This window comes from Cryptomeria japonica, chromosome 11 (genome assembly GCF_030272615.1).
Source record: "Cryptomeria japonica chromosome 11, Sugi_1.0, whole genome shotgun sequence".
Taxonomy (NCBI): domain Eukaryota; kingdom Viridiplantae; phylum Streptophyta; class Pinopsida; order Cupressales; family Cupressaceae; genus Cryptomeria; species Cryptomeria japonica.
This window is the reverse complement of record NC_081415.1, coordinates 344,101,651-344,123,518: the sequence shown is the minus strand read 5'-3', so window position 1 is coordinate 344,123,518 and position 21,868 is coordinate 344,101,651. Positions and strand designations below refer to the sequence as shown.

The 21,868-nt window shown below is 36.1% G+C and overlaps 1 protein-coding gene across 7 annotated transcripts in view; it reads right to left on the bottom strand.

Moving 5' to 3' along the window:
- LOC131074707 (uncharacterized) overlaps nucleotides 1-21,868 on the bottom strand; it is a 177,244-nt gene that overhangs the window by 65,174 nt on the left and 90,202 nt on the right. For all 7 annotated transcript variants that reach the window (XR_009113107.2, XM_058011407.2, XM_059213867.1 and 4 more), the window contains 4 exons: nucleotides 13,177-13,307; nucleotides 11,027-11,260; nucleotides 10,655-10,806; nucleotides 8,371-8,471 (listed from right to left, as the gene is read on the bottom strand). Coding sequence is in view for 6 of the 7 variants with exons in the window: in XM_058011407.2 (XP_057867390.1) it covers nucleotides 8,371-8,471; nucleotides 10,655-10,806; nucleotides 11,027-11,260; nucleotides 13,177-13,307 (618 nt within the window). In the remaining variant the exon portion in view is untranslated. The remainder of the gene's footprint in view (nucleotides 1-8,370; nucleotides 8,472-10,654; nucleotides 10,807-11,026; nucleotides 11,261-13,176; nucleotides 13,308-21,868) is intronic.

Here is a 21,868-nt window from a genome sequence, read left to right as displayed (position 1 = left end):
ATCCTGCTCCACTTCAGTACTCATTTCTAGAGCAACCTCTATATCTTTAATTAGGTCCTTGACAACTAAGGACTTATTGATCATAAGCTCCTCAAATTCAATATACCTTTCTCTATTTGGTATCACAGCGTTGTTGCATAGGATTTCCAACTTCACTTGATCCATTTCATGCCAAATTTTCAGATCTCTATTTATAGATTCTAGACTTTACTTAAAAGATTTTAAAGTTTGGTTCAGTTTCATCTTTGTTGTCCTCGCATTGCCTAGCACCAAGAAGGCTTTTTTCACCACTTGCGTACTCCATTTTACCAGTTGATCTACCCAAGAATCAATAGCTTTTGCCTTCTGAGCAGCTTTTTTAACCTATTTGATGGACTCTTCGGAAGTGGAGGAAGTCAAGGGATCAACCTTTTCTAAAGAATTAGTGATCTTCTAGATCACTAAGATGAGTTATGCATTTTCTTCCTTGAGATTATCCTTCTTCGCTAGGAGCTCATCATAACTTTGAATTAATAAAGCTACTAAGTCCTGAGCATCATGCACTATTCCAACATGTGTCTGCCTCCCTAGTTCCACTCTCGTGAACCTGGAGGCAAATAGTTGCACTTTCCCTTGTGGTTTATCAATAAGAGGCTCTGCCACCTCTACATACTTCATCTTGTTACTATCCACAATTACTCGCGAAATTGTTTTGGCTTTCTTAGCAACCTTTGGTTTGGATTTTCTAAGTTGCTGAAAGTCAAACACATCAAGAGAAATCTCCTGCTTTTTCCTCTTTGGAGTAAATGAACTTAACCATGGGGGCAAACCTAATGAGCTTGCCTCAATAATAGCAACTGTAAATTGTGTAGAAATAGGCTCAGCCTATACTACAGTTGTCATTCTAGGGGAAGCCTTGGTCTAGACAGCGACAAGTGTTTGCTCAGATGGCAAATCATGGCAGGCTTCAGACATGAACCTATCAAATTTTACGATAGGGGTATCAATCTCAAAAAGTGACATACTTGATAGAATGGTATACGGAGGATTCGCATCCACTCATAGATATATTTGTTGCTGAAGATGTCACAATGGTAAAAATAGATGCACTTGGCACAACAGGATCAATGTGAATTGTAGAAAAAAGAATCCACATTTGTGTCTATTGGAGACATAAGAACATCCAAAGATAATTGGGGAATGGCCATATGAGGAGAATCTAAGTTCAAAGTAGTAGGAGATTCTGGATCATTCTCCTCATGTGGTTCACCTTCAGGGTCAATGACCTAAATTTGCACTTGAGGCTTCTCTTTTCCTCTCAGCGATACCTATTCTAGAGGAATAACCAAAGCCCTACTTACTCTTAGCTTGATTCTAATACCGGAGGAAGAAGCACCCTCTTGGGATTTGACTCTCACTTAGACTTGCACCCAACGAGTCCTATTGAATCATCTTCTGCCCCAACCTTAATCTTTATGGTTTTAACATTATTGCTTTTTAGCCAAGCATTGGTGTTGGCAAGGATGGGCTAAAATCTATCAAAGATTGAGGTAGATTCCTTCTGCGACCATTGGACAGATGGAAGAGGAGCCTCAGCGACCCTCTATTCTATATACTCTGGATCAAGTGTTTTCTCATCATCTACCATGCCTTCTGGAATCTTGGTTAGATCCAAATCTACAATTTGCTCCAAGGTAAGCCTGTTGTAGTTCATCTTCCTGATGTCTTCCTCTGTACAAAAATCAACTCAAACATCCTAAAGGCAATGAACATGAGTGAAGGCCCTCTTGATTTATCTTTCATCCCTCGATAATCAAAATGTTTTCTCGCCTTGAACTTCTTCAAATTGATTTCCTAAAGTTTTGTCTCCATTGCCTTGGCTCTTGCTAAAGTTGTCAAGGAATATCGACTAATCTGCAGTGGATTATGTGAGGATATATCGATCCCTAACTTATGTTAAGCTAATTGGACTACATGAACTGTCATCAGCTACCTAGCCAACTCCATGAGGATGATCCTGTCAGGTAGAATATCTTGGAAGCATATTTGGATGACCTTCAAAACAACCAACTCTCATGTAAGTGAAAGTTGGGAACTGAAGGAGCGGGCATCCATACTCATTCACTTTCTTCCAGGTTATCTCAGACACTCTTTTTCTTAAGTGTCTTATCAAACAAACACACGAAGTGACCAAAGAAGGCATCCTGCACCCTCCTCTAGTGAATCCTACTAGATCTCAAGGTGAGTTGATCATAGTATTTCCATACTGGTACCAGCGACCTGTCACCTTTGGTAGAAAGACCTGGAAACTATCTTAGTGGCGTTGCTATGTACACCAAGTAGGAAATCACGTAGAAAGTGAGAGTGGTTGAAACTTGTGAGAGCTGATCACATAGATTAGCACTAATCACTTCACCCCAAAAGATTCATATGAAAATGATCTTTTCTCATGACCACAATGTATTTATACATCTAGATCTCAAATACATTAGATTGTTTCAACCCCATTATCCTGCTCATGATTGTGATCATGTCACTAATTTCTTCAATGAATTCAGAACGGTACAATTTGAGCCACTGAGAAAAACAAGTCCTAGGACCCTTAAGCCACTTGGAATTGATATGCCTTATGCAATCTGATCTTTTCTAGTTGTAGTGATCAAGAGCACCCTTCATAGTAATGTTTGCATATACTGGGGCAGCAGGAACCTTGAAGATTTTATCAATGGTTTTTGCATCCAATCTGATAATAATATTGCCATCATCATCCCTGATCGTCCTAGATCCCTTGTCAAAATGAGCAGTGCAGGCAAGGACAAATTCTAGTTCCAAGGCAACCACTGAGAAAGTGGAAACCAAATGAATATGACTATCAAAAGCAATTGCATGCTATGATTCGGTGACCCTTCTACTCTCTCAAGGAACTCGGACATATCAACATGCCCAATCTCCATATCTTTGATTTCATTGATAGGAGAACTCACTTGAGAAGGAGAAATCTCATTCTAGTACTTGTCATATTTGTACTTCATCTTCTTGTTTGAAGGAGATGCTGGTTCTTTTGTCACCGAGCAAGAATCTGTAACACTGCGATGAAAGCCCCAAAGAGTTAAGAGATCATCACAGGCTATTGGAGAAGCCATGACACCTTCTTCAAGCGAAAGAACTTGGAAAACAATGCCCAATCTCTTGACCTATCATGATATTTATCATGGAGAAAGTGAAAAAGAGTGGACAAGCTTGAATGATGCATTATGGACAAGACATTGATGGTGACAAGGGCAAAATTTTGGATCTCAAGGGGCGGAATGCAAATAGATAGCAGCAAACTTGAAAAAGTAGAAATGATCAACACAAGCTAGAAAAAAACTTTGACACTTGCACTTGCAATCAGGTCTTGGAGACCTGAATGCAAGTGTGCATATTTGCAAATGAGTGATAAGGATAAGCTTGCAATCGGGTCTTGGAGACCTGATTGCAAGTAAACATACTTGCAATCAGAAGACAGTGGGAGAAACAAACTTGCAATTGGGCAGTTGAGGCCTGATTGCAAGTGCATATGCAACGCACAAAGAATGGGTGACTTGCAAAGAAAACAACGAACTTAGCCAAAACACTTGCAATCGGGGTTTTGAGAATCAATTGCGAGTGCACATATAATGCAACGCAAAGGAAAGCTAATACTTGCTAACAAAAACTCATTCATATGCTTCTATCAACAGGAAAGCATGCAATCAATTGCAAGTAAATGCATGCGACATAGGGAGAAAAACAAAGGGAAATACGTGTTCCCTACATCAACATCAAGGGGAAAAACAAAACAAAAGAAAGAACAAAACAAGAATGCCAGATTGCACTTACCTTAAAGCAAAACCCTAAAGAGATGAAAGGAAAATGCGCTCAAATCTTGATGCAGCTCCAAATGATTGAGTTAGAATGAGATTTCAATACTCCACTCAAAGGCTCATAAGCGTGCTAAGAATGACACTTATATTATAAATCGAAAACGCCTTAAAAGGATCCTACAATATCGCGGGATAAAGAGAGCATACAGGTCCTAAGAAGCCCGATAGAAGTGTGAGATGATTGCTTTACATTCTTGTTTGTTTTGCAAGAAATACTTGTAATCGGGCCTTAAAGACCCAACTACAAGCACGTTGAACTTTTTAAAAGAAAATGAACATACTTCTAATCGGGTCTGATTGCAAGTAATTTTTTTAACTTTTAAAACAATGAACTAACTTATAATCGGGTCCTAGAGACCCGACTACAAGTAAAGTGCATTTACTTGCAATGCCATTCAAAAGTTCCTACTACTTGTAATGACCAACTCAAAAGCCAAAATTGCACAAAAAGAAAGAAGAAAGAAAACCAAAACCGACCAAAACTTGGACAAAGATGACAAACACACTCACACACAACTAGACACAAACCAATACGAGTTTTTGCCTGGTAAAATGTGCCTTAGAGAAATAAAACTATGAATTTTAAATAAAAAATTCATAGGGGTTGTCAATTTTTTAAATTTCAAAAATTAAGACAACATGTTCCTCAACCAAAAAAAAAGAAAATTCTTCTCCTGGGGTTTTCTAAAAAGTTAAATTGGCCTCTTCTCAAGTTCCTCTCATAATAACTATTAGCCCTTTCACTAGGTACATATGATTTAACTAAATACATAAGTTTATTCAACTCCCAATAGGCTGGCAGGAAAACCAGCTCTGATACCACTGTAAGGTGCCTGCTATTTTTTTCTTATATTTTGTTAAATGTTTGACAGAATGTCAATTTATCTAGTGCTGTGATATTCCACTATATTTTGTTTTACTCCTTTAGTGCTTGTTTGATAAAATATTTGACAAAATATCCATAACATAAAATATAAAAAGACAGCTTGCTACTCAACTAATACTGGAAGTTTTCACAATATTGAATTCAGCATTATCGTTCATTGTCAACATAAAATTTGTGGATGCTAATATAGAGTTGAATAATGGTTCCTATACACAAATTGCAGAGACTGCAGATGGCAAAAAATCCTTTTCTTCAGTATTTGCAACCAACAAGTTGGAAAGGTATGATAAATTAAATATGGGTGGCTAGGCTATTGCAGGGAATCCACAATGCTCCCCAATAGCACAGCTGGTATCCTTGTTGCTACAGCAGCCAGCTAATGTAACAAATGAGGGGCGACCTAAGTGTTGTTCTCTCCAACTAGACACCTTTCAAGAACTGCATACTGCTGCAGCTCAAATAAATATTGAAACTTTGATCCATTCCCTCCAGACAATAAGATTTTAAATGCTTATCTGTTGTTAGGTTGCCCAAATATATCCTTAAATCATTGTCCCTTCTTGTCCTAACTCCCATGCAAGCTGTGTATCTGCAACTATTTCCTAGGGGTCACCTTCCTTACCATAACTCAATAATCCTCAATCTCTATTGCAAGTGGTCTAGGATAGCATTATCAGCTCCCTTCAATGACCCACGTCCAACTACTCTAGATTGTTACTCCCCTTGTGTGTAAAGATTATCGAACTCTATGGGACAGCCTGAAACTTCCTTTTAAATGGCCAATTGCATAATGCAGTTGCTAATAATTTTGCCAAATACTCTCCTAGACTCTATTCTTGTTTAAACTATTAATATTTGCAAGCAAAACAATTTGAAATCCCTTATCAAAATCAAAATCAAAACATACTCCAATCATTTAAATCACTTGTGAATCCTATGTGAATCAACCTGTGGATTAGCTAGAAAGGTTTTTGTCCTTGAAACCAATTTCGTTGTGGGGTTTTCGTCCTAGGCTGAAGATAAACAATTGCTTTCTTATCCAGACTGGGATTTGATAAAATGAATGTCAAGAATGCTTTTCTCATTTCCAATTCCTCCTTTTATACACTTTTCCCAAAAAATATAAAATAATGTTAAATTTTCCACCGAATGACTTTATTAATTTCAAATTTAAATTCTAGAACCCCCAAAAGTCACTTTTTCCATTTAACTATTCACTTTATAAAAATAAAAGCAATTTTATATAATTAAATACAATTTGACTGAAATTAGACAACTTAATTAAATTAATTAATTCTTATCTTTTTGCTCCCAATTAGCCTACAGATATTAAAATAGGCTAAGGGTCCCTAACTAGCACTTACTCCTGCAAAGAGGAAATTACAAATGTACAATGATTTGAGGAAGACTACTTATTTGGTTTCTTCTCGTATTTCAAGCATGAAACATGTCGTAGAGGATTGGCATGTTATGTACCTAGGAATATGATAATAAGGGGTGAGGGAGATGCTAACATGTGGTGCACATCCCTTTACTTAGTTATATTGAGTTATACGGGGAAAGAAGCATCTTTTCTATATTTATGGAATAAACACAAAAGAACTCTCTACTTTAAGTTGTAATTAATCAAAAATAATAAATAATTTAATACATCACAATTAGCATGTCATTCAAATCTTATACGTGAACATGTTACTGTAAGATTCCGAACTGATATCTTATCCAATCTGCTGATTTTGTTTCCAATTTTTGTCCTTGGCCAGCGAAGGGATTTTGTTGATTTTGTTTTGTTTTTTATGTTTTTCTGATTTCTTTGTGTTTTTTGTCTTGGAATGAATAATGAATGCGAAATACAAGGAAATAAATTGACTGAAAATTAATTCCAGAATTCTGAAATTTACAACAGCAAACTATAATTTCAATAAATGTGCTTATTTCACCACAAGAGACAAATTTCATACCAGAAGTCTAATCGCCTAACCTAGATAGTGCTTTTTAATTGAGAGATCTCACAAAAATGGCATTATAGGGGCAACCTGGTTGCAATAGCTCCTCCAATAAGGTCTATTAGCATCCACTATAATTATCAAAAAACTTTTATTGAAGAAGTAATTAAATGAAAATCTACTACAAGTTCTAATAGACTCTTCGGAGAAATCACTGAATTTGCCCTCTAATCCTCAAAGAATTGCTCATACTGTTCAAATCTGCCTAAGAAAGTCTAATAAAACCACTTATTTGCTGATTCCTACCACTAACAATGAATTTCCTACAATATTGAAACCCTTATTGCTGCCCTTAATTACCTCTAATGTCTAATCTCCTTGCTGTTGCAGATCTGAGAATACCGATTTAGACTGAATTTTGAGGCCCAAATGGAAATTCCTAAGTGAATTTCCTTGAAATATGGCCTGGGGTTTCGTCCAAGCTTACCTGGATTTGAAGAGTTTCGTTCTCCAACACCTATTTGCTGCATATCTGATCACAAAGCTGCTATTCTTCAAATGAGAGATAGAAATGATCAAAAGAATGATGAAGAATGACCTCCAAATGCCTTTTTAAAAGGCTCCAAACCCTAGGTCGTCACTTTTAGGGTTTCCATATTTTCAACTTATTATTTTTAATAAAATCTATGCCTTTCTTTAAAAATTGACTCTTTAGGCATTATATTTTACTATTATAATGTTTTCCCCTTTTTATTACAACATTTTATGCCTCAAACGCTTAGGAAAAAGGGGGCCAACTTATTATAAGTTATTTTATTATAAAGTGATTATAATATCACTTTAATATAATTTATTTATTCATAAAATGCAATCCGAGACTCAGATCTGAATTCCGTCTGAAGCACTGTGGTCACCGATGCCACTTGAGTCATGCGGGCTAACTAGCAATTCCTTCTAAAAAATAGGAACTTGCCCTAAAAAATAGGAACTTCACTCCAAACTCCTAAAACTACTCAAAAGGTTGCTGCTCTACTCCGTGGTCCCTCGGGTGGTCATCCAGTCAACTACCAGTTCTCCCTATTAAGTAGGAACTGTCGTATAAACGTTCAAAATAGTTCATAGAGCCCTTGCAAAGCTCTATGCCCCTCAGAAAAAGTCCCCTAACCATTCTACTGACCTACAGGAACCCAGATAATAGGCCAATCATGCTCATTTGCCTGTCTCCTAGAAAGGGAACATTACAGTTACAGCCACAATTGCGCTAATAACTCACAGTGATCTCAAAAAAATAAATCACATTCAATTTTACATAATTGTATCCTTCAAAACAACTCTTCTAGCATTGAATTGTTCAGAGAAAACACTAACATATGATAACATTAATCTAATCATAATTTTGATCAAAGTAAACACAGTAGTGTACTAGCCAATATGAACCCTTGTATGATACTGCAAATTGAGAAACTATGAAAAAATATAGCAAAAGATTTTATGGCAGGGTGAGGTGGTTACAATTATTACTACCCAGTTAATAAGGTCAACTGAACAAATATATTTAAAAGAATTTCCATTGGATGATATAGCATCAATGTCCCCAGGGTTTTATATCTGTAGGTAAGAATTTTAGTTTTCTAATATCTGAAAAATTACTTACAGATTGGTCAAATTGCTGGGAGAGAACGTCACTTTTACTTCGGCATACCCATGATAGTCTTCTATGTTCTATGTCAACAAGGGCAGTGCCCTGGTTTGTACCTTGAAATAGAAATTCAAAATAATTAAATTTCCATATTAGATACAAGTAATCTAAAAAATGCATGAATTTACAGTTGAACATCAGAGTGATAAAACATCAGTCCATACTTCTCAAGCAGGAATTGTTCTAGTCAACAAAACTGACTAATCTGAGACACTATTAAACAGAGTACTGAGATCAAATGTCTTTGATATGCGTAAACGTGTTATGAAGACATGAGTATCAAGAAATAGATATGAAAATGCAAGCATAAAATTAGCAACAACTGACAGAAGATTGGACAAAGGAAAATCTTGTTCCATATGTAGAAATAATAAACGTATCTTGAAATTTAGAAGCAGCTTTGGCATGTTTGCACCATGCTGTCGTTCTTCAACAGAATGTCACTTCTATCAGGAAAACCCATTCCTTCTGGTCCAGCATGACCTATAACTCCATAAATAGTAATGTTGTTTCATTCAATTGCTCTAATCTTTTGTAAGAATTTGATCTTATCTTTCTACGACTAATGTATCACTTTGTTATCTCAAGCTAAAGTTGAAAAGGGCCAAGGAGCTGTATCAGAGTGCAACCATGCAACAAGGCTATGAATGGTATTCATGTGAATTTTTGTTATTTGTATTCCTTCAAATGGTAATTTAGTCTAGTGCCTTGACCACCAAAATGGTCACCACAAATGCTACCATAAGACTCCTCAAGTGCACACAGGCCATCAATATGAGCAAAAAATTGAATCAAAACTCAATCAAGACCTTTCTTAAAGAGAATTCTGCAAATGACAACATATTGTAAAGCATGAATATGCCTGCAATAGCATTGTTGAGAGGAGATAATTTTGAGGTGAGATCAATAATGGTATGATGTTTTAGTATCAAGTGCAATCCATGATTTCAGTATCATCCACAAGATGGACATTTTCATGATGAAAAGTATCAAAAAGTTTTTCAATAACACACTGAAGGTGAGCTGCTTGGTTATGATTAAACAAAATCTTGGATTTCATATTAAAGTCAATATTGAAGATACCTTATCCATTTTGTGATTTTTCCAACGACCGCGACTTTTCCCAAATTATAACAAAAAGGCTTCAACTAGACAATAACTTTGGTATTTTGACCTTGTAGTGTCTCAGTTTCCTTGTGGCAAAGAACACATTGCCTTTCAGTGGTAGTATTGTGCTCTCTCTCTCTCTCTTCTCACAAATTTTCCGCTCATCAAGTATTCGTTGAGCATCAAGCTGTAGAAGCAACATTGAGGTGGCCCTCTAAAATAGAACACTCAAGTTCAAATGGTAAAGAATGAGCACAAATGGTAAAGTGGTACATCCAAGAAGAAAATGACACAAGATCAAAGGCCCATCACAATACAGCAACCAACAACTCAGTGGAGGACATATGAGTGTAATAAGATGTCCACCCTAGGGCTTGTACATCTCTAGACCTAACCTGGAATCAATGATGTTCCCATTTACTCTTAATCAAAAAAAATAGAAGAGGAGAAAACAGAAGGGAATTGAAAACTCTACTCTCTGCAAATAAAAATCCTTATAAGTTATAAAGAAATATGCATAAACATATGATATAGAACTAGTCAACTAGCTAGAAAATTAGATAAACAAACTGCCACCCATCCTAGGGTGATATTTATTATAAATGAAATGATGATACGGTCAACATAAATCTGATTCTAGAAAGAAATGATGCTTAAGATTATATAGAAAGAATAATAATTTACAAACCCTTTAGGTTTGTTGGGGTTATGATTATATCCCCACGTGCATCCTGTCCCAATTCCATTTGCTTATTAACATTTTTCCAATATAGATGTTTCCTTTGCGTATTGATCTCACATTCACATTTGGATGAGGGTAGTGCAATAAATATACTCCAGAACATTACCATGTGCCAGTTGTCAGCATTAAGATATGTGCTAGTGCATTGATGGTAATAGTTCATCTTGCATGTTTATCATATATTTCATTCTTGACTTCAGAGCTTGATATAGAAATATGAATTGCTATGAATAGATATATTACACACATTATTGTAAGATCATCTATAGCATAATTCAGAATTATAGATGGTCATAACTGAAATAATTCAACAACAGAGAAATCCAAGAAAATGGATACAAAGCAATGAAACATCATTCAATACAATTTGAATCTCTTACATCACATTACCTATAATGGCTCTTGTGCCATCAAAATTGCTATCAGCTGTCCAAATTGTGCAACTAGTAGAAATACATTTTGACAATCTACTCTGAGGAGCAGCATTGAGATTCAAACTATATAGTGACCCACCAACGCTTCCAGAACCTAGAGTTGTGAATCTGTTCGTGTAAGTTATGGGCAAAACCTTTTCCACTATCTCAGGAAAAACTATTAATATGTGTGCAATATGGAAAAAAATAAAAAATTGCGATTTTGAAACATGTCAAATTGAAGATAACCTCTGTATTCCAAAGAAATTAGCATCTATCATGCTTCCAATGACATAAAAGATGTTTGAAACAAGATTCAGATAAAAAAAAAATTAGTGTTTGTGGATACAATGCACGTTCATTGAGCCCCTCATGGTTTATGAAGTCAGATCTCCTTCCAAGCCTCTTGATAGCAGTTATATTAGACTCAAAAGACAATTCTGGTTCCTGTATGGTCCAAATAGGAGATGGCTGATTCTCACTTGGATTTCGCTGGTTCAAACTTGTACTTACAAAGGGATAACGTCGACATATTATTCGGTCATACTCAAGCTGTTCCCTAGTTCCTTCCACTTCATATAGCCTGCAGAAGTAAATCTACTGAATATTTACTTATATCTGAAGCAAAACAAAGTTACTCAAACAAGACAAAAGCAAAATTTGCAATTTCTTCCCTATGGAAATGAGATACTAATTAACAGAGCTAATTACACTATAACTGCTACAAGATTACTAATAAGGAACCCTTTATAACCCTAACATACCAAAAACACAAATGTAAATTGACAAAATAATGGCACTGTTACATTGTCTGCAAAGCAGTTCAAAGGCTAAAATAGTTTCAAAGAAAACAAACAAACAGCCATACATGTATGCCTCTTATACATCCAATCTGGTCTACAAAAACTAACAGCCAACTGGTGGCAACTACCACGAACAGAAAAAAAGGAATGTCTGAGAACATATAATGTCAATCCAAGAAAAAAAAACATTAAAAAATAAGTGAGCAGAGTGAAGCAATTACATCATACAATCTAGTCAAATATATTTTGAAAGAAAACAAAAGCAGACGTTTCTAGTAGATAACAAACAAATTAGAAATAACATACAAACAATGTGTTCATTTGATTGAGTTGATAAGTGGAATGGAAGAAACTAAGAAGAAGTTGTTTTGACTCCATGTAAACATCTAGCCAAGAAATTTCAACGTGAGTCAAACCCCTTAATAAACTAATCAAAGTCCTAAGAAACAAGGATATTGGTAAATTTCTGAAAAGCACTTGGAGCTATGCGAATCCTCCAGCCAGAATTCACCAAGAGTCTCTGCAACTGCACAGATGGAAACTTTTCATGAATTTAGCAAAGTAAGTAGAACAATTTTGAGCTCATAAAAATCCATGTGAACAGGAATTGGATTTACTCAGTTACATATATTTTCCATAACTAAAGGGACTGCAAAGTGATGCAGTAATATCAATGATTGCCCTATTATCTCTCTTGACTTCTCAAAATCCCTATCCATAGGACTCTGATGTACAAATGACAGACTGACAAACCAGCCACATTAATGAAAAGGCATCAGTAAAACGATAGTGGATAATAGAATCAATCAAAGGCTTAGGTAGAAGTTATATACCAATCTCAAATCAGTAAATAAGTCTGTGGAAATGTTCTTATCTACATATATTTTCAAATCATGCAACCAAACATTTTTAGTTTGAGCAGTCTCAGTTATAAGACTTCTATGGATAACATTTTACAATTAGCATCGTATAACTAGTTCTACATATCATTCCTGTAAAATTATTAGGGAAAAGTAGTTCACATCCCACAAATAGGATCTCTCACACTGTATCACACCTAGCTCAATGAGTGGCATGCAGCATCATAATCATCACCAGTAAATGAAAAAGGAAATGAAAATGCAGGGGAGGGGTAGTCCAATGAATTCTTCCCAGATAGCTGGAATCGATGACAACCAATAAGTTTAGCCCAATAATGTGTTTAGAAGATTGGAATGTAAAGTACTTCTAAAAAAGCATACCTTTAAAGGACTAGAAACCAATTAAACGATACAATCTATCTTCTGTAAGTAGGAATATGCTTCATAGAAAAGATATGCTTCCCAGTGAAGCAGATTAGTATGAATCCAATATTCATACTGAGAATGCCTACAAATCTAGCATTCTGCTATTGGAAGTTTTTCAGTTAAAAGAAGGGGCCTACAACAGAATAGCTGTCCATGAACCATTTCAAAAATGAATGAAGATTGAATCCCTGTGATCCCACAAATCAAACAAACATATAAAGGTGGTGCATGGAGCTCTAAAATCAAATCTAATTACATATATTCTCTGATATGAAACCATATACTCAATTGCGCATAAGAATCTTTCAAATTAAAGGAATATTTATCCATCCAGATTTCTCTTAAAAAGTAATGTTGATAGCAGCAACTGATATTCAAGGATTCTAGATTTTGAAGTTTTGAACACTTACCCAAGCGAACCATTCCTGCCACCTACAATTAAAACATTTGCCTCCTTACTGCCATCTAGAGTTTCCTTTGTTGCAAGAAATTGTTCAACTGCGCCATCTGCTTTACCACTTGTATTGTCATACATCCAAACCTGTAGAAACAAGAATTCAGGTCAAAACATTAATATTTCTTGCAGATTCAAGCAAGGAAGTGTCATTCTCATCCACATAAACATAAGCAAAAATAGAAAAAGGATGTATTCATTCAACAACAATAATTCACTTATTCAAGAACTCACGGTGACATTTGTTACAAGTATGTACATCCCAATAGAAGTTGATAAGATAATCAAAGCCCAAGTCCTACTCCAAATAATAAGAGCCATGTAGAAAAATACACATAATTAAAAAGGGCAACTATTCCTAATAAAGGAAAATGTTACAAAAACATCACCTGAAGCAGCATGCAAAATAGATCTACAAACTCCATGTTGCAGTTAAATAGTTGCAACCTACTGGGATACATTCTTCAGGATCAGCTGAAGGTGTTGTACCTCTAGGACCATCCACCGCAACTCTACCATGATACTTGTTTGTTCATATTCTTTGTGGAACAAGACTTTGACTAATCACTTTTTCAGTGAATAAATGCAGATGGTGTTTTGTATTATATTATGTCAATACAAGTTAGATTGACTTCTTTCATTATATAAATTGTTGCCTAAGGTAGTGTAAGCTATTAGATTGTTATAAACAACTATTACGTATGGTTGATGCCTGATAGACAATCACTGGTCCTTTAAATCATTGTTGCAAAACCCACAAGTACTTGCAAGTTGAAAATGCTTTTGTGTTGCTCATTTAATTAACTTTCCACCATGTTATTCAATAAATATTGTTACTGACTCACAGATTACCAAGCAAAAACTCATTATTTTTGGAGAAAGATTTGGCTGCAAGTTTATAACTGTGTGCCTAAAAGACTTCCCGTTCTGCTTATTTGGACTTTTTTTGTCCTACGGGTTTGCCTAGCATTTGGCTAGGGCTTCTGTTGATGCGGGAAATTGTACTGCTACTCTTTCGGTCAACACAGAATAGAATATCGAGATAATCCCATTCTCTCTTGCATAAGGAGGTTTCTAGTGCTACTAAGGACAATCACAAGAAGACAACCTCAAAGTTTAAACTGTCAGGTCTTGACTGTGGGGCAACTCAATGGTAACATGTTTGCTAGTAACACTAGGGGGACCTATGCCTACGATAAAGATTGTCTTTAAAAAGGTTCTACAGGTCGTTCTCGAGACTTTACAAGTCTTCTGCTCATCAAATTTTCATTAGGCATGATGTTGTTTCGGGGATATCAACTTCAGATTAGTAAAATAAATAGAAAAAAAGTAAGGGAAAGAAACTAAGCTACTTTAACTAAAACAGCATCTTTGAGCAAATAGACAGAAATTTCAAATTACCATGCTTTGTTTTGCTAGTTAAACACAACTAGACAAAACCGGTGCAATCTTCAAGGGATAACTTGATTTTCAAACTACTATACATATATTGAATTCAAAACATTCATCCAACTAAGCATTAAGTAGTCGAACTAAGCTCTTTAAAATGTTCAGACTAACCATACAGGGGGATTAACAATCAGCTAATCCTTAATGGTATGAACAAAAAATTCCCATCAAATATCAACCCAAATAAACCATTTGTAAATGAAATGCATAACAAAATTTAAATTTTGGAAGAAAGGGAACCATGCACTCACAAGAAAATAGACACAGATTTGTCTTCCATCAATTTTGTATATATTTTGGTAGAGTTTCAGCAACAATTCTTCAACTCCTTACAAAAATAGGAGATAATTAGTCCCCTTTATATAGACTTTCAAAATCTAGATGAATGGCCAAGACTTAACTAAACAAGTGGTCCAGATTCATCCATACATCATGTGCACCCATGCCTAGTAAATATGGAACTTACACTCCCAACCAGCTTAACAACCATCACAAATAAAGTTGTCTCAAAAAAGTGCACAACACGGAACTCAAAAATAGAAAAGAGTACTTTGGTAGTTAGAAGAAATAACTTTGGGGACTGCACTTTTGTCATCCCAAAGTAGATATTTTCCCTTTTTACCATAAAAAATCATCTTCACCATTTAAGTACCTTTTCCAAATATCTTGGCGTGCAGCTCGCTCTCCCTGAACATACTCTTGAAACCTTATGCAGATGGCCCTTATCTCCGGTTCAAGGGGTGTAGCTATGCTATTAATTCAAAACATGATATCCTCTCAGTGATTTTTTACCCTTTGCAACTCCAACTCCCATCCTCTCTATTGGTCTTGTAACCTCGCATTGTTGAATGCAGTTTGCTAGCCACTACCATATCATTCTTGGTGTATGGAGCCCCATCATCATGTTTTAGCTGGCCTTTCCAACGTAATCTCAGCTCGTTATATTCCATCTTAGGCCTCCAATCGCCAACCAAACTCTGTAAAAGCTCCGTGCAATTAGTTCCAACACGTGCTAAGCTGCTCTCACATTCCTCCCATCCATCATCAAAGAGGTCCGTGTGGTCACTCGATAATCGCAGAGTTCGGTACCAGTTTGCCAAGGTGCTGAATTCATGGGGTTCGATGATCTGTCGGCCTGTAGGGATCTTGGAGAATGTCCAAAATAAGGTTGTCCTGACTGGAAGTGAGTTATTAACTACCTCCCTTAATTTCTCGAACCCCTCCTTGGTGGATCATATTGCCTAGGTGTAAAGTTATTTCAATTTTAATTAAAGAACAAGTTATGAACTATGAATGCTATATATGGATATGAGGAATTATGTCAATGTCTAATAATTCTGATTTTTATCTGCAGGTCTGAAGGAGAGAGATCATTTAATATTTTCTATGTCTTCTCCAAATGAATTCAATTGGCATATATATCATTTAGGCAACCGGTCAATTGGTGTATTGACCGGTCATGCCTTTTAGGCATGACCGATCAATGCACCCATTGATCAGTGCCTTTACAATTATACCATTAACACAATGCTGATTATCGGTTCAAAAACCCCCGATAGCATATTGTAATATCATAATATAATGACTGATCAATTTAATGAATCAATTCATATAAACACCGATGATTCAAAGTGCACAATGTATATAATCCAACCGGTGCATTTGTTAACCAATGTTAATGCCAAATGAAGCGGTGTATTCATTAAACCCGATAACAAATATGCCCGATATAATTAAGCCCGATAACAGATGTGAATCGGTGCCAATGTTTATGCACCCGATAGCAAGTATGTATCGGCAAATTTAACCCGATAACTTATAGCATTTAATATGCTATCGGGTTAATACCCCGATAGCATATTAATGCCAATTAACAATTGACATTAATATGCTATCGGGTTGTTAGCCCGATAGCATAATGATAAGCAATGTTTGTACAATCCGATAATCATATGCAATATAAATCAGACATGAAGCATGTAGATAAATAACAGAACAAGGAAGGTTAGGAAGATCTTATCTTGCATAAGCTACCATGCATTAACACTCCCTCTTAGCTTTGGAAGATAGATAAGGCAATCTGCATCACATTTCCTTTTCATAACTAAGATAATGTCAGTCAGCAAAAATCATTTATACATGACAAGTACCATCAAGACATATGATACAAAATAGAAGAACATCACCTGAGCATGTAACATAAAGTATTATTTTAACATGTGATAAAAGTAAGAGACTCATCACCTGATCATGTGAGAAATCACCAAAACATGTGATCTGTAAGATTCATCAAGATATCACCTAACACGTGATATCAGTATTGTCTAACACGCAATACTTAAGGATAAGTCTATGAGAAAGGTTAGTTTCTCATCATATCCAAGTTGTGATAAGTACAATAACATTTATAAATGTTTATCACAACATAGTCATGGCACATCCATGACTTACCAGAGATCCAACATGATCAATGGTTGAGATATCACCTACACGTGATATCAGTATTGCCTAACACACAATACAAGGATAACCATATGAGAAGTGCTTAAGTTCTCATCATATCCAAGTTGTGATAATGCAATAACATTTGTACAAATGTTGTATCACAACATAGTCATGGCACATCCATGACTTACCAGTGATCCAACATGATTACTGGTTTGACTATCATAAGATCGTCACCTTATGATGTCTACATACAAGTGTTCAGTATCTGAGAGATCGTCACCTCTTAGATATGAACACAGGTGGCAAGAAGCCAAGAGATAGTCCAAACATGACAAAGAAGTTTACACCTTAAACATCTTAAATATATGTAAGTATAGATTACAAAGCAGATTACCTTTCTATCATACCTAAACCCTTTCTGAAGTGATCAACCTTCACTCTGGAAAGTGGTTTGGTCAGAATATCTGCAATCTGATCTCCTGTACACACATATTCTAACTTTATCACATTCCTGTCAACCATATCTCGTACATAGTGATATGGAATCTCAATATGTTTGGACTTGTCATGAAATACTGGATTTACAGAGAGTTTTATACAGCTTTGATTATCACACTAAATGACTGTAGGTTTCATAGGTTCTCCAAATAATCCCACGAGCAATTTCCATAGCCATACTTCTTCTCGGGCAGCCATTGAAGCTGCAATATATTTAGCCTCTGTGGAACTCTGAGCTACTGAATATTGTTTTCTGCTAATCCAGGATATCATGGCTGACCCTAAACTGAAGCAGCACCCTGAAGTGCTCTTTCTGTCAGTCACATTGCCAGCCCAATCTGAATCTGTAAATCCATGTAGATCTATGTCAACCTTTTCATATTTAAGACCAAGCTTTAGGGTACCTTGTAGATATCTCATTATATGCTTTACTGCAACCAGGTGTATCTCCTTAGGTTCACACATGAACTGACTTAAGGCATTAACAGCATAGCAGATACATCAGGGACCCAATCATCTGCCTGTATTGAGTGGAGTCAGTAGGTCTTGATTCTACTGCTGCTTCTTTAAGTTTATGGAAGTTGGTTTCCATAGGAGAGGTCATGGGTCTGCAGTTTAGCATTCCAAATCTTGTCAATATGTCCAAGGTGTACTTCCCTTGGTTCAGTACAATATTATCAGAATTCTGCCATACTTCCAATCCTAGGAAGTAATGGAGAAGCCCCAATTCTTTCATATCAAATTCTGTGGATAGATCTTTCTTGCATTGATCTATTAGGTGATCATCTCCTGTGATTAATAAGTCATCAACATATAAAATTAATATTAACATATCACCTTTATTTCTTTTGAGGTAGAGATTAGGATCTGCATCATTCTTAGAGAAACCCAGCTTTGAGAGATAGGTGTCAATTCTTTCATACCAGGCTCTAGGAGCCTGTTTGAGCCCATAAAGAGCTTTCTTGAGTCTACACACATGAGACTTTGCATCATAAATTTCAAACCCTTCAGGTTGCTCTAAGTAGACTTCTTCCACGATCTCGCCATTTAGGAATGCTGTCTTAACATCCATCTGATGTACCTTCCACCCCTTTGCTGCTGCAATGGCTAGGACAGCTCTTACTGATGTGTACCTGGCAACAGGTGCAAATGTTTCTTCGTAATCTATTCCTTCCTTCCGTGAGAACCCTCTAGCTACAAATCTAGCCTTGTGTTTTTCAATACTGCCATCTGCAGCATGCTTGATTTTAAACAACCATTTAGAAGACACAACAGACTTCTTGGTTGGCCTAGGAACAATCTCCCAAACATCATTCTTCATAATGGACTGATATTCTTCAGTCATGGCATCTATCCATACTTGATGTTTGAGTGCATCTGAAACATTGTTAGGTTCAGCTTTAGAGAAATCATTCATAAGTGCAACATAGTTGATGAATTTATTAGGCCTCTTGCTTTCCCTGAAGGTTCCTGAAGGAGCAGCGAACTTCTGAGCTTCTACTATAGTTTTGGTGGCGCATAGTAGTCTTTTCTTGCGATTATCTATAGGTGGGTCTTGTGTTTCACTTATAGTTTCCTCAAGATACTCCCTCTGAAGCTCAGGAGTAGGATTATGAATTTCAGGTTCTATTGTATTTTGGGCCCTTTTGAAGGCTAAATCTTCTTCGAAGATTACATCCCTACTGAGTTCAATATTTCTCTGCCCTTGTACATAGATTCTGTAGGCTTTACAAGTTTCGCTGTATCCTACAAGTATTCCTCTTTTTCCAGAGGGTTCTAGTTTTAGTCTTTTCTCTTTAGGTACATGAATATAGACCGGACACCCAAATATCCTAAGATGGTTGATATCTAGTTTTGTCTTGGTAAAGACTTCCTCAGGAGTTTTATCTTCAAGGTGTGAATGAGGACATCTATTTTGTATGTACACAGCAGTGTTAGTTGCTTCTGCCCAAAGGTTCAAGTTTAGATTTTGATCTAGTATCATGGCTTTGGCAGCTTCTACTATGGTCCTATTTTTCCTTTCAGCTACTCCATTTTGTTGTGGATTATAAGGTATTGTCAACTCCCTCTTAATCCCAGAATTTTTACAAAAGTCTTTAAATAGTCCCGATGTGTATTCCCCCCCATTGTCAGTTCTTAAGGTTTTAATTTTGTTTTCAGAGAGATTTTCTGTTAATGTTTTAAACTCTTTAAACCTACTTAGGACCTCTTCTGTTTTATTCCTACCTTGTTCAATCTGGATTCTTCTTGTAGACAGTCATCTCTTAGTCTTTCAAACTTAGGATATTTGGACCTAGCACTGATGCCTTGGACGAATGTGTTCCATCCACTAGGCAATCCATCTAGAGCAATGAGTGTTAACTCTTTGCTTTGGATGTCGTATCCAAGGGAAGCTAGGTCATCTCTTAAGCTTGATATCCTCATGAAGTAGGAGTTAATTGTCTCCCCTTTGTTCATACTGATATGGTTGATCTCTCGTTTTAATGCCAGAGTACGACTTGCATTTGATATCTCAAATGTCCTTTCAAGTGCCTTGAACATTTTATAAGCCGTCTCCTGCTTTCTAATGATGGGCATTATATTATTTCTTACCCCATCCACTATTATTTTAATAGCCTTATCATTTCCCTCGATCCATGTGGATTTTTCGGTTTCATCTTCTGGTTGTGCACTTTCAGTTTGGACATATGAATCAACTTTGTTTTCTCTTAAAATCATTTTGATTCTAAACTTCCAAGCTGAAAAATCTTCGCTACCTCCGAGTCTATCTTCGAATCTGATAGCGTTGGCCATTATGGAAATGTGATGTAGTTTGTAACTTAGTCCTTGAATTTTATCAAAATTGAATAGCCTTTAGGTTCGATTACCTTGGCTCTGATACCATGTAAAGTTATTTCAATTTTAATTAAAGAACAAGTTATGAACTATGAACTATGAATGCTATATATGGATATGAGGAATTATGTCAATGTCTAATAATTCTGATTTTTATCTGCAGGTCTGAAGGAGAGAGATCATTTAATATTTTCTATGTCTTCTCCAAATGAATTCAATTGGCATATATATCATTTAGGCAACCAGTCAATTGGTGTATTGACCAGTCATGCCTTTTAGGCATGACCGATCAATGCACCCATTGATCGGTGCCTTTACAATTATACCATTAACACAATGCTGATTATCGGTTCAAAAACCCTGATAGCATATTGTAATATCATAATATAATGACTGATCAATTTAATGAATCGGTTCATATAAACACCGATGATTCAAAGTGCACGATGTATATAATCCAACCGGTGCATTTGTTAACCAATGTTAATGCCAAATGAAGCGTTGTATTCATTAAACCCGATAACAAATATGCCCGATATAATTAAGCCCGATAACAGATGTGAATCAGTGCCAATGTTTATGCACCCGATAGCAAGTATGTATCGGCGAATTTAACCCGATAACTTATAGCATTTAATATGCTATCGGGTTAATACCCCGATAGCATATTAATGCCAATTAACAATTGACATTAATATGCTATCGGGTTGTTAGCCCGATAGCATAATGATAAGCAATGTTTGTACAATCCGATAATCATATGCAATATAAATCAGACATGAAGCATGTAGATAAATAACAGAACAAGGAAGGTTAGGAAGATCTTATCTTGCATAAGCTACCATGCATTGACACTGGGCGGTCCGATCTATTTCATGCTCCAAAAAGGTCAAACTCCGGAGTGTCTGATTTCCCATTTTTGTTACCTCTTCGAACCACTCCCCAATAACCCTGTCTAAAGCTCTCATCCTTTCAAATTCAGCAATTGTCTTTGTACTAGTGCCACGGGAGGAAAATAGGCCTCTTCAGCATGTTGCGTTGGCTTCAATAGATGATCTATGTAGTTTGAAAGATGCCGACTACTGAATCTAGCAATCTGATTTTGATTTCTTTGGCCAGCGGTGGGAGAATTTGGTTTCACATGTTTGTTTTTGTGGTTTTATGTTTTTTTTGTATTTTTGCAATAAATATGCCTTGGAAACTTGACAATGAAATTGAATAACAATGATAAAACATAAAGTAATGACTGGAAATAAATTTCAAATTGACTGATTTTATAACAGCAATTAACAAATGCCAATAAATAGTGGAATTCAACAATGATATGCCAAAATTGGCCTACTAGGAATCCAACGCCTTGCCTGTAGGGCTGCTTTATTGACTAAATTGAATCCAGATGCTACTACAGGAGCTTCCAA